This window comes from Biomphalaria glabrata, chromosome 4, assembly GCF_947242115.1.
Source record: "Biomphalaria glabrata chromosome 4, xgBioGlab47.1, whole genome shotgun sequence".
NCBI lineage: Eukaryota > Metazoa > Mollusca > Gastropoda > Planorbidae > Biomphalaria > Biomphalaria glabrata.
The window spans coordinates 50,919,931-50,941,403 of record NC_074714.1 but is presented as its reverse complement, the minus strand read 5'-3'; the positions used below and the strand labels follow the sequence as shown (position 1 = coordinate 50,941,403).

The following is a 21,473-nucleotide window of genomic DNA, read 5'->3' as shown; positions in this document are numbered from 1 at the left end:
GCAATATATAGTACAGAGTGGAGATGCTGCATCATATTATAAACAGACGTACGAATCTACAAATAGAATATTATTGTGCAAGTATATGGAAATGGCCACCCAACTCTAAATGGGTTCTTGACTTTAGTTGGGGGAAAGTAAAGCCTGTTGGTGGTTGTACTAGTAAACAGAAACAAATGACCTTAACATCATCTGAAAGGGAACTTTTTAAACCAAAAAAACAACTGAAACTTTGCATCTTACAACAGATAGTTTGTAAGTGCAATTGTAATAAAAGCAAAGCTTATCTGGGGGAAAGAACTCCACAATTACAGCCATATATTTCAATAGTGTTAGATTTATTTCACTTTTTCGATATCAATCAAAATTAATTTACAACCACTATTTAATTAACTAATTTGTTACCTTTTGATTTCTTCATTTTTTTGTTTGGAACAATTCCTAATTGTGCAAAGGCAGCAAAGTTTCAACTTGATCCGAGAATGGGAAGCGGGAGAAGAAAAAAAATAAAAAGGCGAAACCTATTTTGGGATGAGGCTTAAAACAAGGATTTAGATGATACAGAATTTCTTAAATTGATCATGGACTCCTTCACTCATCAATGCTTAGTACCGGTATTTGTAGACAGCTCCAAGACATCAAAAGTTTTATCAAATCATTATTTCGTGATCTCCGATGACTAAATACCTAAAGAAATGGAAATAGTTATTCTTAGGTTTTTATATTTGTGAGAATTTGTTGAACAAATGCAACAATGAACAATCTATTGTCGTAAAATAAACTGCTAGGTTAAGGCTATAATGGTGCTTTCAAAACGAGTAAATAGTAGGCCTATAATGGCTTTTAGACATAGCTTCTTCAATAGCAGTCACTCGCGCATTTTACAGTGCTAACCACAATTTATAATTCGTCTTAAATGATTCTTTCAGATGTGCTCAAGACGTTGCTGATTGGTATGTTTTTTTTTTCCCTCAAGATGACGCTTCTTGAATCCAATAGGGAGTGCATAGTAAATAGAAGACTAAATAATTGTGCTCCACAAGGTGGTCATCAAGGAATGAAATGGGAAAAATGAGAATGGAATGGGGAAAATGAAATTCTTCATTGGCAAGATTGAGCAGATCAGAAATGAGATGCCATCCCTCTCATCACAGCTTGACCACTCTCTAATCTTTCAAAATTCTCCTTTTTGCGAGTTTCAGCGTTTATCTGAAGATTATGTCAAAGGTATTATTTTAAAAATGCCAAATAAGTCATGTGACCTTGATACCATTCCAACTTCATTGCTCCTTGAATGTTTAGGTGAGCTTGTTCCTACAATTACTAACATTGTGAACTCTTCACTGACTTCAGGCATTGTACCACAGCAATTTAAGCATGCACTTGTCAGGCCCTTATTTTAGATATCCAGTCTTGACCCGAAATGTCTAAAAAAAAAAACTATCGCTCTGTATCAAATCTTTTCCCTTCCTGTCAAAGCTTCTGGACCGCATCGTGTTAGCACAAATTCTTTCTCATCTTGAACAGTACTGTCTCTTGGAAGAATTTCAATCTGCGTATAGGAAGTGCCGTAGCACAGAGACAGCAGTGGTCAGGGTACTAAACGACTTATTTCACAATTCCGACACAGGCCACATATCAATACTTTCCATCATTGACTTGTCCGCTATACAATACGCTAGACAACAAAATTATGATGGCCAGATTCTCTGCCACTTTTGGTTTAGCAGGAGTCATCCTAAAGTGGCTTGGATCCTATCTGACTGAACGCACACAAAGTGTCGTTAACGGGACAGAATCAACAAGCTTACTCTGGATGGCTGCCTGGTCGTGCGGTTTGCGCGCTGGACTGTCGTTTGGATTTATCGATGGTCCAGGGTTCTAACCCAGCCCGCTCCCATCCCCAGTGGTCCTGCGGGAGGTTTGGACTAGGAAGTAATTATCTTCAACTCTGAAGGAACATCCGAAACATGTAAAACAAACAAACAAACTCTTGAAGTACGGAGTACCCCAAGGATACGTGGAATTAATTTGTTTTAGTTTTTTTTTTGTTACTCTTAATAAATAACTGACATTTTTCTGGGTGGAAAGACATGCTCCAATTTGATTCCCATTTCTGTAATTCATCTAATTCTCTTTGTAAAATGTCTGTATCTATTCTGTGTCTATTCTGTATCTAAGTATTGAGGCGGAGAGGGGGGGGCACCTCCGTGGAAACGTCCTCCCGGGGAAGCGGAAAGGCTAAGAACAAGAGCAAACAGGGCTCCCAGTGAGCTACCACCTATCTTATTCATGGCAAACCAGTAACACAGACTAAAAACGCAAAATACCTAGGTGTTATAATAAATGAAAAACTGTCATTGAATCCCCGTATTGATGAAGCTATCAAAAAATCAAACAAAGCATTAGGGTCTATTAAAAGACATTTCTATAAATCAAATAAGAACATAAAACTAAAATGTTATTTAACCTTGGTATAGTTCCATGGTTAGGCCAATAATAGAATATGCATCCTCTGTTTGGGACCCATCAACTCAAGAAAACATTAAGAAACTGGAAAGACACAAAATAGAGCTGTGAGATTCATAACAAACGAATATTCACATTTGACTAGAGTAACACCTTTGGTAAAATCACTAAATTTAGAAAGCCTTCAGGACAGAAGACTCAAAGTAAAGTAGCAATTATACATAAAACACTAAACCATAATCTTCAAATACAAAATTTAATAAAATACTCAGAAAGACATAAAGATAAAAGGAACAGGGCAAAGTACCAAAGGACTGGAAAGAAGCTAATGTCACCCCCCTATTTAAAAAAGGAGAAAAATCTGACCCAGGAAACTATATATACAGACCAGTATCACTTACCAGCATCACATGTAAAATCCTAGAACACATAATATGTAGCAACATCATAAACCACTTAGACAAACATAATGTCCTCACACCATACCAACATGGCTTTAGGAAATATAGATCATGTGAAACACAACTAATAGGACTAATTGATGATTTTTCAAAAGGTTTAGATAATAGTGAACAAATAGATGCTATCTTACTAGATTTTTCTAAGGCTTTTGACAAAGTTCACCACCATAGTTTGCTTAAAAAATTAAAATATTTCGGCATTAATGGTCCACTGCATCAGTGGATTAAAGACTTTCTGATAGGGAGAGAACAAACTGTAATAATAAATGGCTCTAAATCAACACCGATAACAGTAAACTCAGGTGTACCTCAAGGAACAGTCTTGGGTCCACTACTATTTTTAATTTACATAAATGATTTACCAAATTGCATTAGTTCAGGAACAAAAGTCAGATTATTTGCAGACGATTGCATAATAAATAGAACAATAAAAACAACACAAGACACAGACATTTTACAAAGAGAATTAGATGAATTACAGAAATGGGAATCAAATTGGAGCATGTCTTTCCACCCAGAAAAATGTCAGTTGTTAAGAGTAACAAAAAAACTAAAACAAATTAATTCCACTTATCTTATTCATGGCAAACCAGTAACACAGACTAAAAACGCAAAATACCTAGGTGTTATAATAAATGAAAAACTGTCATGGAATCCACATATTGATGAAACTACAAAAAAATCAAACAAAGCATTAGGATTTATTAAAAGAAATTTCTATAAATCAAATAAGAACGTAAAACTAAAATGTTATTTAACCTTGGTTAGGCCAATAATAGAATATGCATCCTCTGTTTGGGACCCCTCAACTCAAGAAAACATTAAGAAACTAGAACAGACACAAAATAGAGCAGTGAGATTCATAACAAACGAATATTCACATTTGACTAGAGTAACACCTTTAGTAAAATCACTAAATTTAGAAAGCCTTCAGGACAGAAGGCTCAAAAGTAAAGTAGCAATCATACATAAAACACTGAACCATAATCTTCAAATACAAAAACAAAATTTAATAAAATACTCTGAAAGACACAAAGATAAAGGCACATTCCTCGTCCCATATGCTAGGACAAATTTGTATAAATACTCCTTCTTCCCTAGTGCTATTAGAGCATGGAATGGGTTGCCTGAGCTAGCCAGGAAAACCAGTGACTTGGCAGAATTTAAGTCATTGGTTAATATGCATGACTAAATGCATGACGCGTAGGACGTAATCATCTTCTTTCTTGAAGTAACGTCTGTATTATATAAGATAAGATAACATTCCTCGTTCCATATGCTAGGACAAATTTGTACAAATACTCCTTCTTCCCTAGTGCTATTAGAGCATGGAATGGTTGCCTGGAAAACCAGTGACTTGGCAGAATTTAAGTCCTTGGTTAATATGCATGACCGAATACATGACGCGTAGGACGTAATCATCTTCTTTTTTTAAGTAACGTCTGTATTATATAAGATAAGACAAGATACCACGGTATGCTCTAGGGAGTGTACTTGCACGTGGTGGGGATGTGAGAAAGGCTTGCTAACCAGTCCGAAACCCATTGCGTCGTTCCCAACGGGGGCCATACCGGCGGTGGCAGTGGCACATTACAGGCATATGGAGGGCCCCCCGTGGGGTCGGCCTCCAGCCTCGCATGAGAGGAGGAACTCATGTATTTGGCTCAAGGGACCGTGTCCCATGACGAAACGGATGTGATTAAATGATCATCTGGTTGAGGGGGACTCCAGACTGAGGGGTTGGTGAAGAGCCGATTCCTCATCCTGGCCACGGGATAAAATCCTTTCCCGGGTCACATGGTTCATAAAAGGGATGCGGTAATCTCAAACCATACGTGGGCATCGAGACGGCGGGGGAGGGAGAGAAGTGATATACCTCATAGGCCTATATGTAGTTTGTATGCATCGAATTTACGGCCCATAATACGTAATAGGTAACCTGCTAGAATTCGCTAGTCAGAGGAAGTAGACTCTAGAAGATCTAGATGGGAGCGTTTAATTAATTGGGGGCCTTTTTATTATTGTTGTTTTAAGTAAATGGAAGGGTCCATCCATGGCAAAAGAAACAATAAAGCCTGGGAACAAATCAATGGGTGTAGCAGTGGATAATGCTAGTTTAATCTAATTATTACAATTAGACTAGAATCTCTCTATATTCTCTCTCTCTCTGTAGATATATAATTTATAAATCTATAATCTAAGGGTATAAAATACAACTATAACATCAATCTACAAGTTATTATTTTCTGTTTTGGATAGTTTAGAGTTATCTCCCTTCCTTGACCTGACATTAGAGACAGTCACGTAGAAAGGCGTCATCGAGTCACAAGTCAGACAACACAGTTTTTACTACAACTTGATCTAGATCTAAATAGATCTATATATAAACTAATTTGTCTATTTTTTAAACGGAAAATGGCAGAACAAAGAACCTGCGTGATTGCAATGGATGGAAGTGAACATGCTGATTATGCTTTGGACTGTAAGTAGCCTTCTGATACTCATCATGACATTCATGATCATTCAATCATTGTCATAGTCATACTCAATACTGACTCTGACAATACCGAGATAGAATCATTAAATTATTATTTATACTAACTTAACTGTCTGTATACTACTATTACTACCATACGACATTCACATTGTGAGTCACTATTATTTAGTAGCCTAACTAATAGACTAGTATAGTCACTATAGTATAGTATATAGTAATATAGTATTCTAGACTCTACTCTAGTAACCTAACACTAACAGATCTATTTATTTATAACAGTAGTTAGTAGATGTAGAAAATGCATCCTCTGTTTGGGACCCCTCAACTCAAGAAAACATTAAGAAACTGGAAAGACACAAAATAGAGCTGTGAGATTCATAACAAACGAATATTCACATTTGACTAATTGAGTTTAGTAATATCACTAAATTTAGAAAGCCTTCAGGAGAGAAGACTCAAAAGTAAAGTAGCATTTATAGCCTACATTAAACACTGAACTATAGCCATAATCTTCAAATACAAAAACAAAATTTAATAAAATACTCAGAAAGACAAAGATAAAAGCACATTCCTCGTTCCATATGTTAGGACAAATTTGTATAAATGCTACTTCTTCCCTAGTACTATTAGAGCATGGAATGGGTTGCCTGAGCCAGCCAGGAAAACCAGTAACTTGGCAGAATTTAAGTCATTAGTTAATATGCGACTAGATGCATGATGCATTGGACGTAATCATCTTCTTTTTTGAAGTAACGTCTGTATATAAGATAAGAAGAAGATAAGATCTATAGACTCTAGATCTAGTAGTAAGTAAGTAGTAGTAGATCTTGATTCTAGATTTCTATATCTAGTATTAGTACTACTATTAGTCTTTTAGTGTAGTAACATAAGTTCAAAAGTTAACTATCTCTATAATCTATAACACTAACACTGTCTATATAGATTGAATGGATCTACTACAAGTTACAAAGTACACTTACACTGACACTGTCTCTACTTACAGTGCAGTTTTATGAGTGTTAGAATTGACATTGACATATATATATTGACATATATTATATATTAGGCCCCTATGTAGTAATACAGTGTTATATTGTCTAGAGTCTCAAGTTTCTAGTAGAATAGTCTCAGAGTGTCAGTATTTGTGTGTATGTACTATGTGAATGTGTAAAATTAAAAAGAAATGTTTACATTTACAGTGTAGACTAGAGTTTAGATCTAGATATGATATAGTCTAGATTCTAGATCACAGACCTATATAGTTGTAGGCCTATATAGATCTACATTGTACCTTGACTGGAAAACTGAAACAAATTCTTATCTGATAATTATCAGTACATAGACCAATAGAGTCTATATATAGATTGTTATATTCATAACTCTTTTTCAAACTGTAAGGGAAGTTGCCCCAAATCTAGGAAAATCAATCTTTTTTATCTTAGAAAAGTAATAATCTCTAGTTTTCTAAGTTTAGAAATAATGCAATTCTATTTTGCAGATTTTAAATAGAATGGGGGGATATTTTTTTTATTTTCAGCTTTTTAAAAAGTTTTTCACTACATTTTTGTGTAGTGCTAGAGATCTCCATGTCCAATCTAGGTATAATATATATATATATATATATATATATATATATATATATATATATATATATATATATATATATATATATATATATATATATATATATATATATATATATATCAGTGATCTAGAATAATCTATATTGTACATCTGAATTTAATCTAAAATCTGAGAGTGAGTAGGACTCTTCATTCTAGTCAGTAGTCTGTTAAATTACTATAGAGTATTATATTAATAATTAGAGTAATAACTAAGTCTAAGACTACTAGATCTAAGATAATGATCTAAATAAACAAGTGAGCAGTGTACAATGTTTTGAATTTAGTAACTGTAATCTATTAGTCTATGTCTAAAGCTACTAATCAATCTAGTAAAATTATATCTCTACTAATCTAGGATCTAGATCATTGGTAGGGGATTTTCCAGTACCCATGGGTCTACTTAGATCAAGCCCTTAGACTGATTTTGTAAAAAGTAAAGTAAAGTTCCACTTTCAGATCTAGCAATCTATAGGGCAGATAATGTTAAGGTCCTCTGTTTCTGTGGCCCACCGTCAACGAGCAGGGTGTCATTTGGCCAGCACAATGACCAACCACCTTTACTTTCCCTAACTAAAGTCAGGTACCCGTTAGAGTTGGGTGAACTCAGGTGGACTAAAAATCCTGAAATTCAAAATCCCAGTCTTCACTGAGATTTGTACCCAGGACCCCAGTTTCGGAAGTCAAGCGCTTAACCACTCAGCCACCACGCCCCATGACTGATTATGTACAGCTTCAAAAATGTGTGTATTGCATTAGATTCAAAATGGAGTAAGACACACACACACATTTAAATTCTAAAACTACCTGAAACTTCTGTCAGGAGTAATTTATTGAAGTCTTAAATGGCATTTCTTTGCTCAGTATGCTAGTGAAACATAGAGGAAAACAACAATGATCAATGCTATCTATATCACTGCTTGAATATTTCCACGCCCAACTGCACATCCTGCACAGAAAGCAGGTTTTAAAAGTAGGTCAAAAGGGAAAAAAAGAAGTATTTTCCAGGTGACCAGTGAACTTCAAGTTGAAGCCTAACCAGTTGTTTTGTAAATGAATTCACCTGTCCTGCATGAAAGAATATCTGAAAGAAAGATTAAAGTGCTAATGTGATTTCTGAAAACTTCAATCAATTTCAGTGTATATTTAAACTGATCCCCATGTCTGCTGTTTTAATAACACAAATATTCAATTGCATCAACTCTCAGAGATAATATAATGCAACAAAAATTCAAGACAATTTTATCATCTACATTTCATCCTAAAATTAAATATTTAATGTAATAGAAATGCCCATAAAGTTGACTCAATTTTATGTTTTCTTTTTTCCTTAACTTTTTTCTCCTAATTAGTTGATCAATATTTTCATCAAAACCTTTCTATCCTAATAGGGAATTTTCTTGTTGATAAATTTTTTATTTTATTTTTGCACATTTCATTGCCATTACTAATATTTGTTTTTTGTTAATATTTTGTTAATAATTAGTTACTAAACCAACTTTCTCAAATTTTGAAATAATTTCCTTTTTGTTTCTAATGGTACACATTTTCATTTTCACCTTAGACTAACGATTGTCTCATGTGGAACATAAGTTCATAAGTTTTGTTTGCTTGGGTTTAAATGAGATTAACAAATAGAAGTGGAGAAGAATTTTTATTTTTAGGAGGTTTACTAGTAAATTTTAAAAGTTGTTCTCCTAGACCTGTATCCTGTTTCCCCAAAAAACTAGCTAGGGGCAGGGTATTCTTAAGCCTGATATTTTTTTGTTATTGTTATTGAAAAGGGGAAATTCTTAAGTTCCCTTCATAGATTAAATCTGATTGGAAAGGCAGGAAAAAATGTGTGAATCAGATATAATTTGGATACTGACCTCAGATTGACAAGCAAAGCTGGTTATACTTTGGTAGAGGTTTTATAAGTAAATGTCATTTATTAGATTAAAACTGGTACTCATGTGCTGCTTAAACTTAATTATTTACATTGCAAAAAAACATTCCAGCAGTGAAGGCAAAATCATTTTAAAATCTGTCATCTGGGCGAGTCTCTCCAACTGTCCCCACATTTTGCCCATCTGCTTTGTTTCCAAATTTCTGGGTTGTCCCTTCTTCCTCTTTCTTTGGGGTTCCAGGTGAAGAGTGTGACCTATCCCTCTCCAGCATCTCTGAAGGATATCTACTTCAATGGTCTGCTGCTTTGTTCTTTGCCACAGTTCCTCATTTGAGATCTTGATCATAAGAATCTTTCATGTATGGATGAATATCTGGATTTTTTTCATGGTGGTGACGGTGGTCATGGTCTCTGCCCCATAAAGTAGTATTGGCTTAACAATGGTGTTGAAAAGCCTGATCTTGGTGGTAATGCTTATTTCTCTGATTTCCCAGGTGTCCCTTATTTTCGTAGCATTTTAATTCACTACTTTCTCTCTTAAAAACTTGGTCCCTGGTGCTGTTATTCATTTATGTTTAATATATGTATGTATCATTTGTTTCAGCACCTAGCTTCAACTCTATGTTTACATTTACGATCACAGCATTATTGCTCGTACCCACTGAAGCTTCTATATGTAATGTGTTTATGTTGTCCACTTGTCTTTGTGAGAGATAAACAATTAGATAGAGCCATCGTTTGTCTAATACATGCCTAACGGCTGTCTGTGTCGGCTCTATCGAAGTTGTTAGTGAATGGATGCTGCGAGGGTGGGGGAGGGGCTAGCTGGAGCTTGTGACCTTTGACCACTGGGGTGGTAATTTGCATACGGGCGAAATGACTCTGGATCAGAAGAATGTTTTTTATGGACATTCCGATGGTCTAGAGGCTAGTTTCGCTTGGTGCGTTATCGCTAGGCGGTGGTGTCGAATCCAGTGTCACAGGTTCGAGCCTCGGTCGGCGCAGTCCCTTATTTTCGTAGCATTTTAATTCACTACTTTCTCTCTTAAAAACTTGGTCCCTGGTGCTGTTATTCATTTATGTTTAATATATGTATGTTCTTTGTAGTTGTAGCAGAAACTAAGCTCACCTTTCTTGGGGGCTTTGATGAGGTAGCCCTCCTTCCATGCTGGTGGCACTTCTTCTTTTTCCCATATCTTGCAGAAGAAAGGGTGGAGTAGCATTGATGTCTGCTTTTAGTCTTTCAATTGTGATGCTGTCAGGTCCTACAGATTTGCCATTCTTCAAATGCTTGATTGCACTGGAGATCTTTTCCTTAGTGTCACACTTGATAGGCAGGTCTCTTGCATTTGGTGGTTGTTCTGGTGGGTTTGCAGTAGCTCATGGAAACGCTATTTGTTTTATAGAGTTAAATGCATCTATGACACAGAGCAACACTTTGACAAAGGCTATTATAACACTAAATATATATATAAATTTAGAGTATATATATCTTTCTTGTTTTATCTTAGTATACAATATAATAATTTAATCCAAGTACTGGTTACTTTGCAAAATATTTCCTTATCTACTGTGTCATTCTTATTCTATTAGGGCATACATTTAGGATTCATTCAATATTTACTTTATAGCAGTATTCTTTTTTTCTTATCTACAATGAACTAGTTAGTATGTTAGCTTTAAAAAAAAAGTAAGCACCATTGAGAGATCTGTAAAGTTTCTGTTGAAGTGATAGCATTAGTTCAAATAAAGTGTTGACTTCAATTTATTGCTGGCAGTAAAAGTTAGTTATTATCCTACACACAAGAAATTTAGTAGGCTAAAAATATTTTAAGCAGGCTTTTTTTTCTACTTGTCAATGCCTGTGTCTTCCTATAGGTAAATACAGAGAAATATGTTCAATTTTCTTCTGGTTTAAAATTCTGGTACAACTTTAAAACTTAAAAATCTTGCAACATTATAATAGGGATTTATTTTAGAAGAGAGTTCAAATCCTACTGAAAAATTCAGGCGGCCAATCTATTCTGAGATCACAATGTTACATATTTGGGTGCCAGTATCTGCTAGTATATAATCTCCACTGGTATTATTTTTTTAGATATATTTTGCTATTAGATACATCTGTTTCATTAGATGTATTATAAATATAATGTTCTACTTTGGGCAAATTGCTCACGTTCATTCAAATATGAAGTTTGCATTATATTAATACCACCTAAAAATCTTTTGAAAACTAACAAGTACTTATTAGTTTCATGCCTGTCTGTGAGAATTGAACTAATAGTACACACTACTTCTATTTTATTTTTCAACATGCTTTCATTTATCAAGGAATAAATAATTATTTATTATCAGATGACTATTCTACAAAGTTACATACATGCTAAGCATAAAAGAATATGTTTACATATAATGAAAAATATTTAAACACATACATTTTAAAATCTCATTTATGCATGCAAATGCCCACCAACTTCATTCATTCAATAGTACAAAAAGATTTGTAATCATAATTAGTTAAAGTAGTTTATTCTGTATAACACTGTCTTATGAGTTTATTATGTACTTTTATAACTACTCTTATCTTTCCTTGTGCGCCATCTATTTACTTCAATAGTGTATTGTATTGACCAAATATATTTGCAAATAGTTTTTTTTTTCTTTGTGTTCAATATGCTTGTTAAATGTTGTTAACTTTGCACTTACAGGGTATTGTAAGAACATCCACAGGGAAGGTGATCATGTGGTGTTGGTGTATGTTCCAGAACTGAATGACATGCTACACTCCTCCAAGTGGAGCAATTGTAAGTTGTTGTCTTGTCTTAGACTTTTGCCTATTTGGTACATAAATTAGGTAGACACGCTCAACAAAGAGGACATATCATGTGTCATAGGCGAACAAAGTTCTGGATAATTTATATTACACTTAAATTTATATATATAGGTAACAAACTTAAAAAAAAAATATAATTGACACAAATAGCTAAACCCACTCCTGATAGTATGAAAAATGGTGAATTCCATGGTTTTTAGACTGTGAAGATAAGTGTTTAATGGCAGAACACATTTAGCTGTGAAATCAATTATCTCTAGTCTGTGAACTGCAATTAAAACATTACTTATTGTAAAGGCCAGAGAACTCATTTAGAAATGTTGAGATGTGATAAGGTCAGTGTTATTTATTAACAAGTCATGAGGATGCCTAAGTGGGATGGGAAAAGTAATATAGAAGTGAAATTTACATCTCATTATGATATGTAATTAACATAATTCAATGTACTTTATTGCAAGCTGCTGTCCAAGATTGAAATCAGTCATTTTTATAGGGACAATTATGCTAAAAGATTCAACTGTTGAAATCAGTCTATCTTAAAGGAACACTTTTGGTATAAGCTCACTCTTGCTAGTTACTTTTATAAAAAAATTTCTTGATTATAATTTTGTTAAAGTTTAGGCAGGGAGCATTTTCATGAATGATGTGCAAACTGCCTATGAATTTTTTTGTGGGTAGTTTTGCATTCCTCTGGGGATCCTTTTTACAGTGTCCATTTCCCTATTGTTAAACATTTCAGTCTTGTCAATCTGCATACTAAAATGGCCAAGAGTTGTCACATTTAAAGCTCCTTTTTAAAAAAACAAATGACAGCAGTACTCTTCTCTAGATCTATTTATCATACTTGTTTTCATAGTACATATAGACAATGGCAATGGCATATCAGACTATGTAGTCAGGTTCAGGCTTTACTTTTGTTTCCAGACATTGTAATGAGTTTGTATTATTCACCTTTTGATTTCATGATTGTCCCACAACCAAATCTAAACAGCTGACTTGCTCAGTAATTTTGTTTTAATCTAGGATAAAAAAAAAATCATTAACCATGTTGATCTGCAGACTGAACAATAATATCGACAATCTAAAACTGCACATTTAGATTGATTAGCCATAAGTTCTAGTTGTGATTACTAGTAAGCTTGCCAGCTTTTTTGTTTTTGTGTTTCACATGCACTACCACATTGACCGCAATCATATTCAAGACATTTCATAAAAAGATGCCTGCAAGAACAACCGTCTTGAACACTGAAGATTAATGTGTTTTAAATCTTAACTACATGATTTCAAACTGAAACATCTTTTTTTTTTTTTGTTTGTTTACTGGTGGTTTTCATTAGTTCTTCAATTTTCTTGCTTTCTCTTCTCTGAGGTGTCCACATCTCAGTCAACCTTCTCCTTACAAATGATTAAAATTTCTAATCTCTCCACTGTTTTCCTTTACCACAATCATTTCTACGTCTTATTCTAACATAATCAGAAGCTTAATAAACCCCCCATTTCCTGTTAAAAACAAGGTAGATAGATACCTGCATAATATTATTTTATAAGGATTTTACTTTCATCACCTTTGATGATTTTTCTCTCTCACAAATTGTTTCAAGATTTTCGTAATTCATTTTCTCATTTTGTTTGTTCTTTGCATAACCAGCTTGATAGTTTAAAGTTTCTTTATATTTTTCTTCTATAACTTTCATAACATTATCCTATCTGGATTGACCATCACTTTGCCTGTAAAAAATATCCTGGGCATTTAGGTTCTGAGATTCAGTTGTTCAAATACTTTCTAATTATTATAACAGCTAAACTTTTTTCTCTGCTTCTCAGTCTGGAAACTAAAGTGACACACTAATAATTTAATAAAATAACATCAACACAAGAAATAGCGACTTTTATTCACTTACAGCAGTAAAATATAAACAGCAAGTATATTTTTCTTTAGCACTATCACAGCAAAAGGATGATAGATGGCCTGTTTTGTTATGTCAAGCCAAACCAAACAACTAGTGTCGTTAATGGTGATAATTGCTATGGAAAGACCTCACCTTTACTGATTGCCTCATACTTTTCCTAAGTATTAAAATATCCAATACTGAATCATTTCTGGCTCCTTTCTGTAACTTTTACTGTCACTATTTACTTCAACAGTGACAGCTAGGAGGATAATTCTGAGCCCAATTAAGACTAACTTGTGTGAAGACTGCCTAAAGGTTTTACAGAGAAATATAGGATCAGTTTTTTTTTCTTTAGCAGTTTACAGTATTTTTGTTTTTAAATCAATAATTAACCAGTAATTTAAACAAGAAGTTCATTATAAAAAAATAAATAAAATTAACAAAGTCAACACAACTGTTAAAAAAATTTGACAGTTGCCTATCATTGAATTACATGTATTTAAGATTATTTTTCAATTCTTGAGATACACAAGAAACATTTTGACTTAGTTTAGTTTTATGTCTTAAACACTTTCATAGACAAATTAGTTTAGTTTGATGACTTTTACAACACTTTTATGCACAAATTAGTTTAGCTTTATGACTTTAACACTTGCATGCACAAATAAAAATATTAATTATCTGCTATTAAAAAAAGTGACAATGTCTTTAAGTTGTAAGGTCATCATTACAAATGTTGATTGCTAATAGATTTCTAGTTGTAGGATGACAGCATTTGCAATTTTTTTTTTTTAATTAATTTCTTTTTTTTTTTTTTTTTTTTTTTTTTTTAAATATTACCGGGTATTACTAGATGAATTTTTAGTTTTATTAATATACTTATAATTTTGTAAAAGTTGATGGTGTTGCCCTAGCCATATGATCATCTAGTCTGACAGAACCATTAAGCTTATGTTGACTTTAAGCTGTGATTTAGATCTGAGATTCTCACACATTCACACATTTGAGAACCAACAATTTCCTTTGAGCTGGTTTTCTAACATATTAACTTTATATTCATTAAAGTAGCATAAAAACTCAAGTCTCCAAACCTACAATCTTTTAAAGTATCATGTGACTTTGATTGGTTAGCAGTACAACACTCGATACAAAAATAACAACAAAAAAAAACCTTAACATTTTATCATCTTTTGTGAAATAAAAAAAATAACAAAAGCGTTTATGTCCTCTTCAGCTGTTTATGTGTTTGACCGAGATGTGATGGAGGCCATGCTGAAAGAAGAACAAGAGCGCATCAAAGGAGACCTTGAGAAATTTGCGCTGAAATTAAAGCAACATGGGGTAGGTCTAGGCTGTGTTGTATGGTAGGACAATAAAATGCTTGTCTTTCCAACAATCATTTTTCACTTTCTGAGTTAATAACATGCAGAAGTCATTGTACTCCTGTTTTATTTTTTCATTCAGTATCATTAGTTGCAATTATGGAGCACTGCAACTTTGTTCTGGCAAAAGTTTATCCTGATCATATTGCGATGCCAGGCCACAGATTAAAATTTTTAACCATAATTTGTCACCTTGCATTACTTGCTGATGTTTTTGTATTTTCTTTATTGACTTAAGTTCCAGTTAAATGGTACAGTTTTAATCTTAAGCAATGATTGCCTTATTTTTTGGTGAGTCTCATTTCACACAAATGTCACACAAACTTTACTATGCCTCATAAAAGAAACACAAATTTTATTTGCAATTTATTGTTTGAGAATCACTGGGCTAAATGTTTCTCATTAAACAAAGTAAGTGATAATACATTTCATGAGTCAATAAAAGAAACGGGATTTGTTCTTTGCTAAGTTAGACCATTCCCATCTCACAAAAAAAAAAAAAAAAAAAGCTGTTGGGCTCAACAATAAGTTGTCATGATCCAACTCAAAATGTTTATTTGTGCTTACTATCTATTTGTTTTGATAATCATTGACCTGTTTCCTTATCACATGTACTAGTTGTGCAGTCACTTAGCAGTACATACAATTAACTAGTCAGCACTATCTGAAGTTTCTGCAATGTTATCACTGTTATCAAGCTGTTCACTACTGGGCTTTAGAGCATTGAAGAAAAATAAAGGCTCTATGAACCAAAAGTTGTTGAATTAACATTAATTCTAGGGAAACCAAACAAAAAAATGACTGGTTCATTTACCACCAAAACAAATGTAACTGCACTGTATGTGGACGGGAATGTCTCTCTAGAATAGGTCTCTATAGTCCTTTGAAAAAGATGAACTATAGTCATTCTACGACTATATATATATATATATATATGTATATTACAGGGCTATTTTTGTGATGGTACGCACCGGTAGGGTGTACTGGCACCTTTTTTTGAAAAAATTATTACTTTTCTTGTATTTTAACGTATATTATTAATTTTTAATAGTTAAAAGTTAGGCAATCAACTACTGAGTACCAGCACCTAATCACCGAGTACCGGCACCTATTGTTTTTTTTTTAAAAAGCACTGTATATATAAATATAAAGTGCAAAGGAAAAATGTAAATAGTATATTTTAGATGTTCTGTTGACCTTTTTTCAGTCTTATGATATACATGATATTAGTAGCAAAGTTTGACGTCCAGAATTTCAGTTCCTTTTTTTTTTAACTTTCCTACTATTTTCTACTTGCTGGCAATATTTTACAGGTGAACTCATCATTACTTTATATAAGTTATGGAAAACTGTTGGTATGAAATTAGAAGTTCAAAATAAGAAAAGTCTGCCTTGAAAGTAGCTTTGATCTAAATTTTAATTTTTTTTTGTGTGTGTTTATCAGAACAGTGTATTAAAAATGTAACTAGTCTGAATAATTCTTTTTATGTGACCATTTTTGTCCTGTTGTATCATTTTTGTTCTGTTGTATCTTTTGTTTTTATGGTTTTTTTTAAAGAAATATAAGTACCCTGGTGATAATGTGCTACAAGTAAAGTCCATATACATATTGAAATATTTGAAAGACACCTTCTAAGTCTTCACATTTTGTAAATGTAACACACCTGCAACATAGTAACACACCTTTTCAAACATAGTTTGATAAATGGTGCTATACACATAATTTTACTTGAGAAAAACATAGATAAGAAAGATATAAAGGTTTTAGAAATACAAAAACACCCGGTGGGTCAGGGTTTTGTGATTTTACCATCACAAATGAGATACAAGACACAGTTTACAAAGAAACAAAAACTCCTTGCAGTCATATCATTAAATATACTTCAACTATCTGATACAAACATTTCATCTAACATTTCAGTGAATCTGGTGTGAATGTATATTTTGTCTTATATAGTTGTAATATTTTGTTTGGTGTAATTAACAAATTGTAAGACAAATTTTCTTAAGAACAACAAAGATTATAATTATTATTATTTTCTTATAGAACACTAATATGTTTGCATATCATAAAGATATAACAGTAAGAAATAATAAAATGTTATTATTAAGAAATACATTTTATTAGTAACACGTAACAAAAACATTATTATATTTGTAGAAAGCAAACAAAATATAAAAACAATACTTGTTTGAAAAACAAAGCTTCTTTTGTCTTTTGCAGCTTGGTGGGAAGGTAAAGAGTGTGATGGCTTCCAAGCCAGGAGAAGGTGTTTTAAAAGCCGCAGAGGAAGAGAAAGCTGTCATGATCGTTGTAGGAAGTCGAGGCTTGGGAACAATTCGCAGAACATTTGTCGGCTCAGTCAGCGATTACCTTGTCCACCATTCCCATGTGCCAGTCTTTGTGTGCAAGCATCCCAACAAGCATGTGACCAGTGAAGTAGAGCAAAAATAGATCAATTGGTTGTACCATTACTTTCCCTAGTGTTCTTCTTATCCTTTTGTTGTCCTTTTTAAAAATATTTTGTATAGTGATATACTTTTGATTGAAAGTCTGCTCAAGTGAGGACAAGCCTTTTCATAAAGCCACTCTATGGAATCAACTCATTTTGAACCCGAAAAATTGTACATGTGCTTCAAATAGAAGAATGAAAAAAAAAACTACATGGCGAGAAAACTGTATATATATATAAGAGTGTGTTTTATGATGGGATTGCCAGCACTCCCTTCCATGTTATATTACATTGCTCCAGAAAAAAAGAAACCAAAAAAAATTTTTTTTCCTAATTTATAAATAACTTATATTTAATGTTAAATAGATAGGCCCCATCTTGACTACATTCTTATATGGTTTGTCATTTTGTTCCTTTTATTTTTCTACTTTAAAGGGGGAGGTGGCGAGGGAAGATGTTGCTAGGTGAAGTCTATGAAGTTTTACTTTCTAGCTTATCATGGCCTTCCTCTTGCCCTGTTTATTAATATAACAGGTGGTGTGTGTCCATTGAAGGCTGTTCAATTAGCTGGCTAGCTCTACATGTTCAAGTCAGTGTATTTGTTGGGTCTACATTTCTTAATGGTATTCCACTTAAGACAATGTATTTGATATGAAGAACATACCCCCTGTACTGTTTTTTTTTTTACAGATTTTTTTTTGCGCACTACTTTATTTTTAATTCCACTACGAAATTCACTAACCTTTACAAGGAACTAATTTTACTAATTGGAATCCAAAATTTATTTCATGCCCTTATTCATTTATGAGCCTTTGAGCACTAATTGTTTCTTTTTTAATCCTAAAATTTAATAAATATGCAAAATTTGTTGTCAGTATTTTTAAGTTCAGAACTTTGAATTCATATTTTTATATTTCCTATGCAGTGTACAGTTTGCTAATTTTTTCACTATTTATTGTGCAATGAAGAGTAAAGGAAGTAGGATTAACACTTCCTCCTACACTTGATAAACAAAACAAAGAATGTTTGCGATAGAGATTGGCTTTTTTAACACATTTTTTCTTACTAAATAAACCAAGAATGTAATTATTTTACTAGCTAAATTAACCCACATTGTGTGCATTGGATCTATACAAAGCCAAAAGAGTAATTCAGTGTTAAGCAAACAATAAACAGTTTCATATATAAACTTAAGAGTTGATCTTCATGATAGTTACTGTTTTAAACCAATAATATAGACTTGTTTATCTCCTCATGACTAAAGTAAATTGAAAAGTATAATTTATTTTTATATTTTACTTTTTTTTTTTCCTTTTTCTAGCATGAATGTTGCTTTATAGTTTTAACAAGAAAAAAATGCATTTTCATAATATACTTATTGAAAATTATCTAGCTGTAATCCTATATCGGCTCATAAATATAATATACACATCCTTTGTCTTAATCTTCTGTTCAGTCGTAAAAATGTCTTTCAGTAGATATTTTCATTATTTTGAAAACATCAGGTATTGTAGATGTAGATTACAGTAGTTAAAGCTATTAGGCAGCTTTTTTTTTTTTTTTAATTTGAACTCCCATTCCTTTTCTGTATAATCAAAAGGTGGCCAACATTCCAGCTGAGTGTGTTCTAATTAGTTTAAAGAGAAAAGGTTCTATATGGGATTGTTTTTAAAATCAAGCACATCGAGTTATGTTGTAATTAGTTTTACTTTGTACTGGTAGATATATATATTTGTTGTAGTCCCTCTGTGCTTATGTATTGTTGTTAGTAGGGGATTCGCCTAAGCAGTAAATTTAGATGGAAATAAACAAGGGATGTCAGTTATGTATCATTGGGGATTGTGGTGTTGTTTTTTTTGTTCATAGTTGCCATATCACTTTAACCTATTAGGGGCATATAACAAAACCTTCTAGCTGGCTTTTTTCTTTCTTGACAGCCTTTTTAAAATACTTTCTAACCTTTTTCAAGTACCTGTAGCTCTGTGCTTGTAGATAAAATATTCAATAATTGTTCTAGTCCATCAAAGGCAATTTGATACTTTTCACATAGTTAATATCTATCTCTTTATTATATATATATATATATATATTTTGCTTTGGTTACTTTTAGACTTTGTGTAGATAGAGATCAGCAGTTGATTGAAACAAGTTTCATACAGTGGCGTATGGAGGATGCCAGGCAGCAAGGCTTGTTGGTGCCCCCCCTCCCAATAATGTTTGTAATTCATATTTGCATAAAAACAGTAAGCAATACAAAACATATACTCGTACAATAAGTTAACAAATGTTGCGACATAAATATTTAATGCAATGTTTTGAAACCCATTTTGGCACCCAGCCTCTCCCCCCAGTACGCCACTGCTGACTGGTTTCATGTTGATAACGCCATTATTTATACATATTTTTATTTACATTTATTCTACTGAATACGTTGGAATGTTGAATTACTTAGTCAATTAGTGTGAATGTTGTAAAACATCTCATCCGACTCTGACTCATGGAATGACACAACTGTTTAACATCAACACATTTTGGTCAAAGCATTCTGGTCCATCTAGATCTAAATCTAGTAAAACTAATACTAGATCTACTACTTACTTACTACTAGATCTAGACATATAGCCAATATTATAGGTATAGTATGCTGTAGGCATTTGATTTTTACAGCCAAAGTTTACTATTTTCTTGTTTTTCTGATTAATTTGCATTAGTTGGGTAATTGTTTTAATGTTGACTGACATTTGATTCTACCCAAGTTTTTAACTTTGCCTTTAGTTTAGTTTTTATAATTTATTAAAAGAAGTAGTCTCTAATAAAACTCTTTTAAAATGTAAAAATAAATTGCGTAAATTAAAAAAGAAACGTTTAATCGTTTATTTATTTAACAGAAAAAAAAACATTTGCTAGAAATGTCACTGACCTAAATAAGCTGCTAAACAAGAAGCTATAATTACTCTGTAGTGCTCATTGCCACGTCTGCTGTTTTTTTATTTAACAACATTCTTCACCCACATTTGATTGCGCAGCGCAATAAACTTGTTCACATAATCAGAGGAAGTCTTTTGTGTTTTTCTTCTTTTGTAGTTGAAGTTTAATTTGCCGTGTTTATGTCTGTAACCTGTCTGGTTGTTATGGAAACATGGAAACTTTATCAGTGATAGTATTTATGTTTAAGCAATGATGTTTTGTTTACACTTGAAATGTGTTCTGTCAGATGAAGACCACGTGACTTTCAATCATGCGCAGATACATGATATACTCAACAAACTATACTAGGACACTTGTACTATTACATGGAAAACATGTACAAGGCTATAACATCGAAATTCATCGATGTTGTTGAAGTTGCTTAATGTTTGTCTTTAGTTTATGACCGAACTAAAAAAAGAAACAACTTTTTAAGTTCTCGATATTGTCATTGATACACCAGTAAACTGGCAAACCCTATCACGACACATCCTTACCACAGAAAGGCATGTTTGTTTGTGCCAGGTTGCGCTAACAAAGATTAACAAGGGCTGCAACTCTCTACTTTTGTGAAGTAGGTTGAATTTATTGCATAGACTTTTATAGTATATTAGACTGGAAACCGGAAATAAATTCTTATCCGCGACTGATCGATTCACAGACCTAGATATAGTCTCTATATATATTGTAGTTTTAAAAAGTCTCCATGTCCAGTCTAGAGTAGTAGATTCTAAATATGTCTATGATTTATTGAGAGTCTATCAACCTTTGAAAACACTCTTAATCATTAAGTTAATGGGCATTTCTCTCCAGTGTAACGTGAGAAATCCTGAATTCAGCCAAATGGGGAAAAAAAAAGACCCAAGTTTGTGCAATAAATCCATACGTTTTATTAGTTAAAAGCATTCATTTATACATGAAATGTCAAAGTTATTAATTCCCTACTCGAACTCTTTAAGTTCTTTAAGGCTGTGTTTCCCAAACTTTTTCTTTAATGGAACACTTTCCA

At 32.9% G+C, this 21,473-nt stretch overlaps 1 protein-coding gene across 1 annotated transcript; it reads left to right on the top strand.

The window, feature by feature from the left end:
* Window positions 1–5,205: 5,205 nt before the first annotated feature.
* LOC106077891 (universal stress protein Slr1101-like) lies at window positions 5,206–20,550 on the top strand. Its single transcript, XM_056027906.1, has 4 exons — window positions 5,206–5,412; window positions 11,646–11,741; window positions 14,897–15,003; window positions 17,269–20,550. Exons 1-4 carry the CDS (start codon window positions 5,346–5,348, stop codon window positions 17,497–17,499), a joined length of 501 nt encoding a protein of 166 aa, XP_055883881.1. The 5' UTR covers window positions 5,206–5,345; the 3' UTR covers window positions 17,500–20,550.
* Window positions 20,551–21,473: the final 923 nt, after the last annotated feature.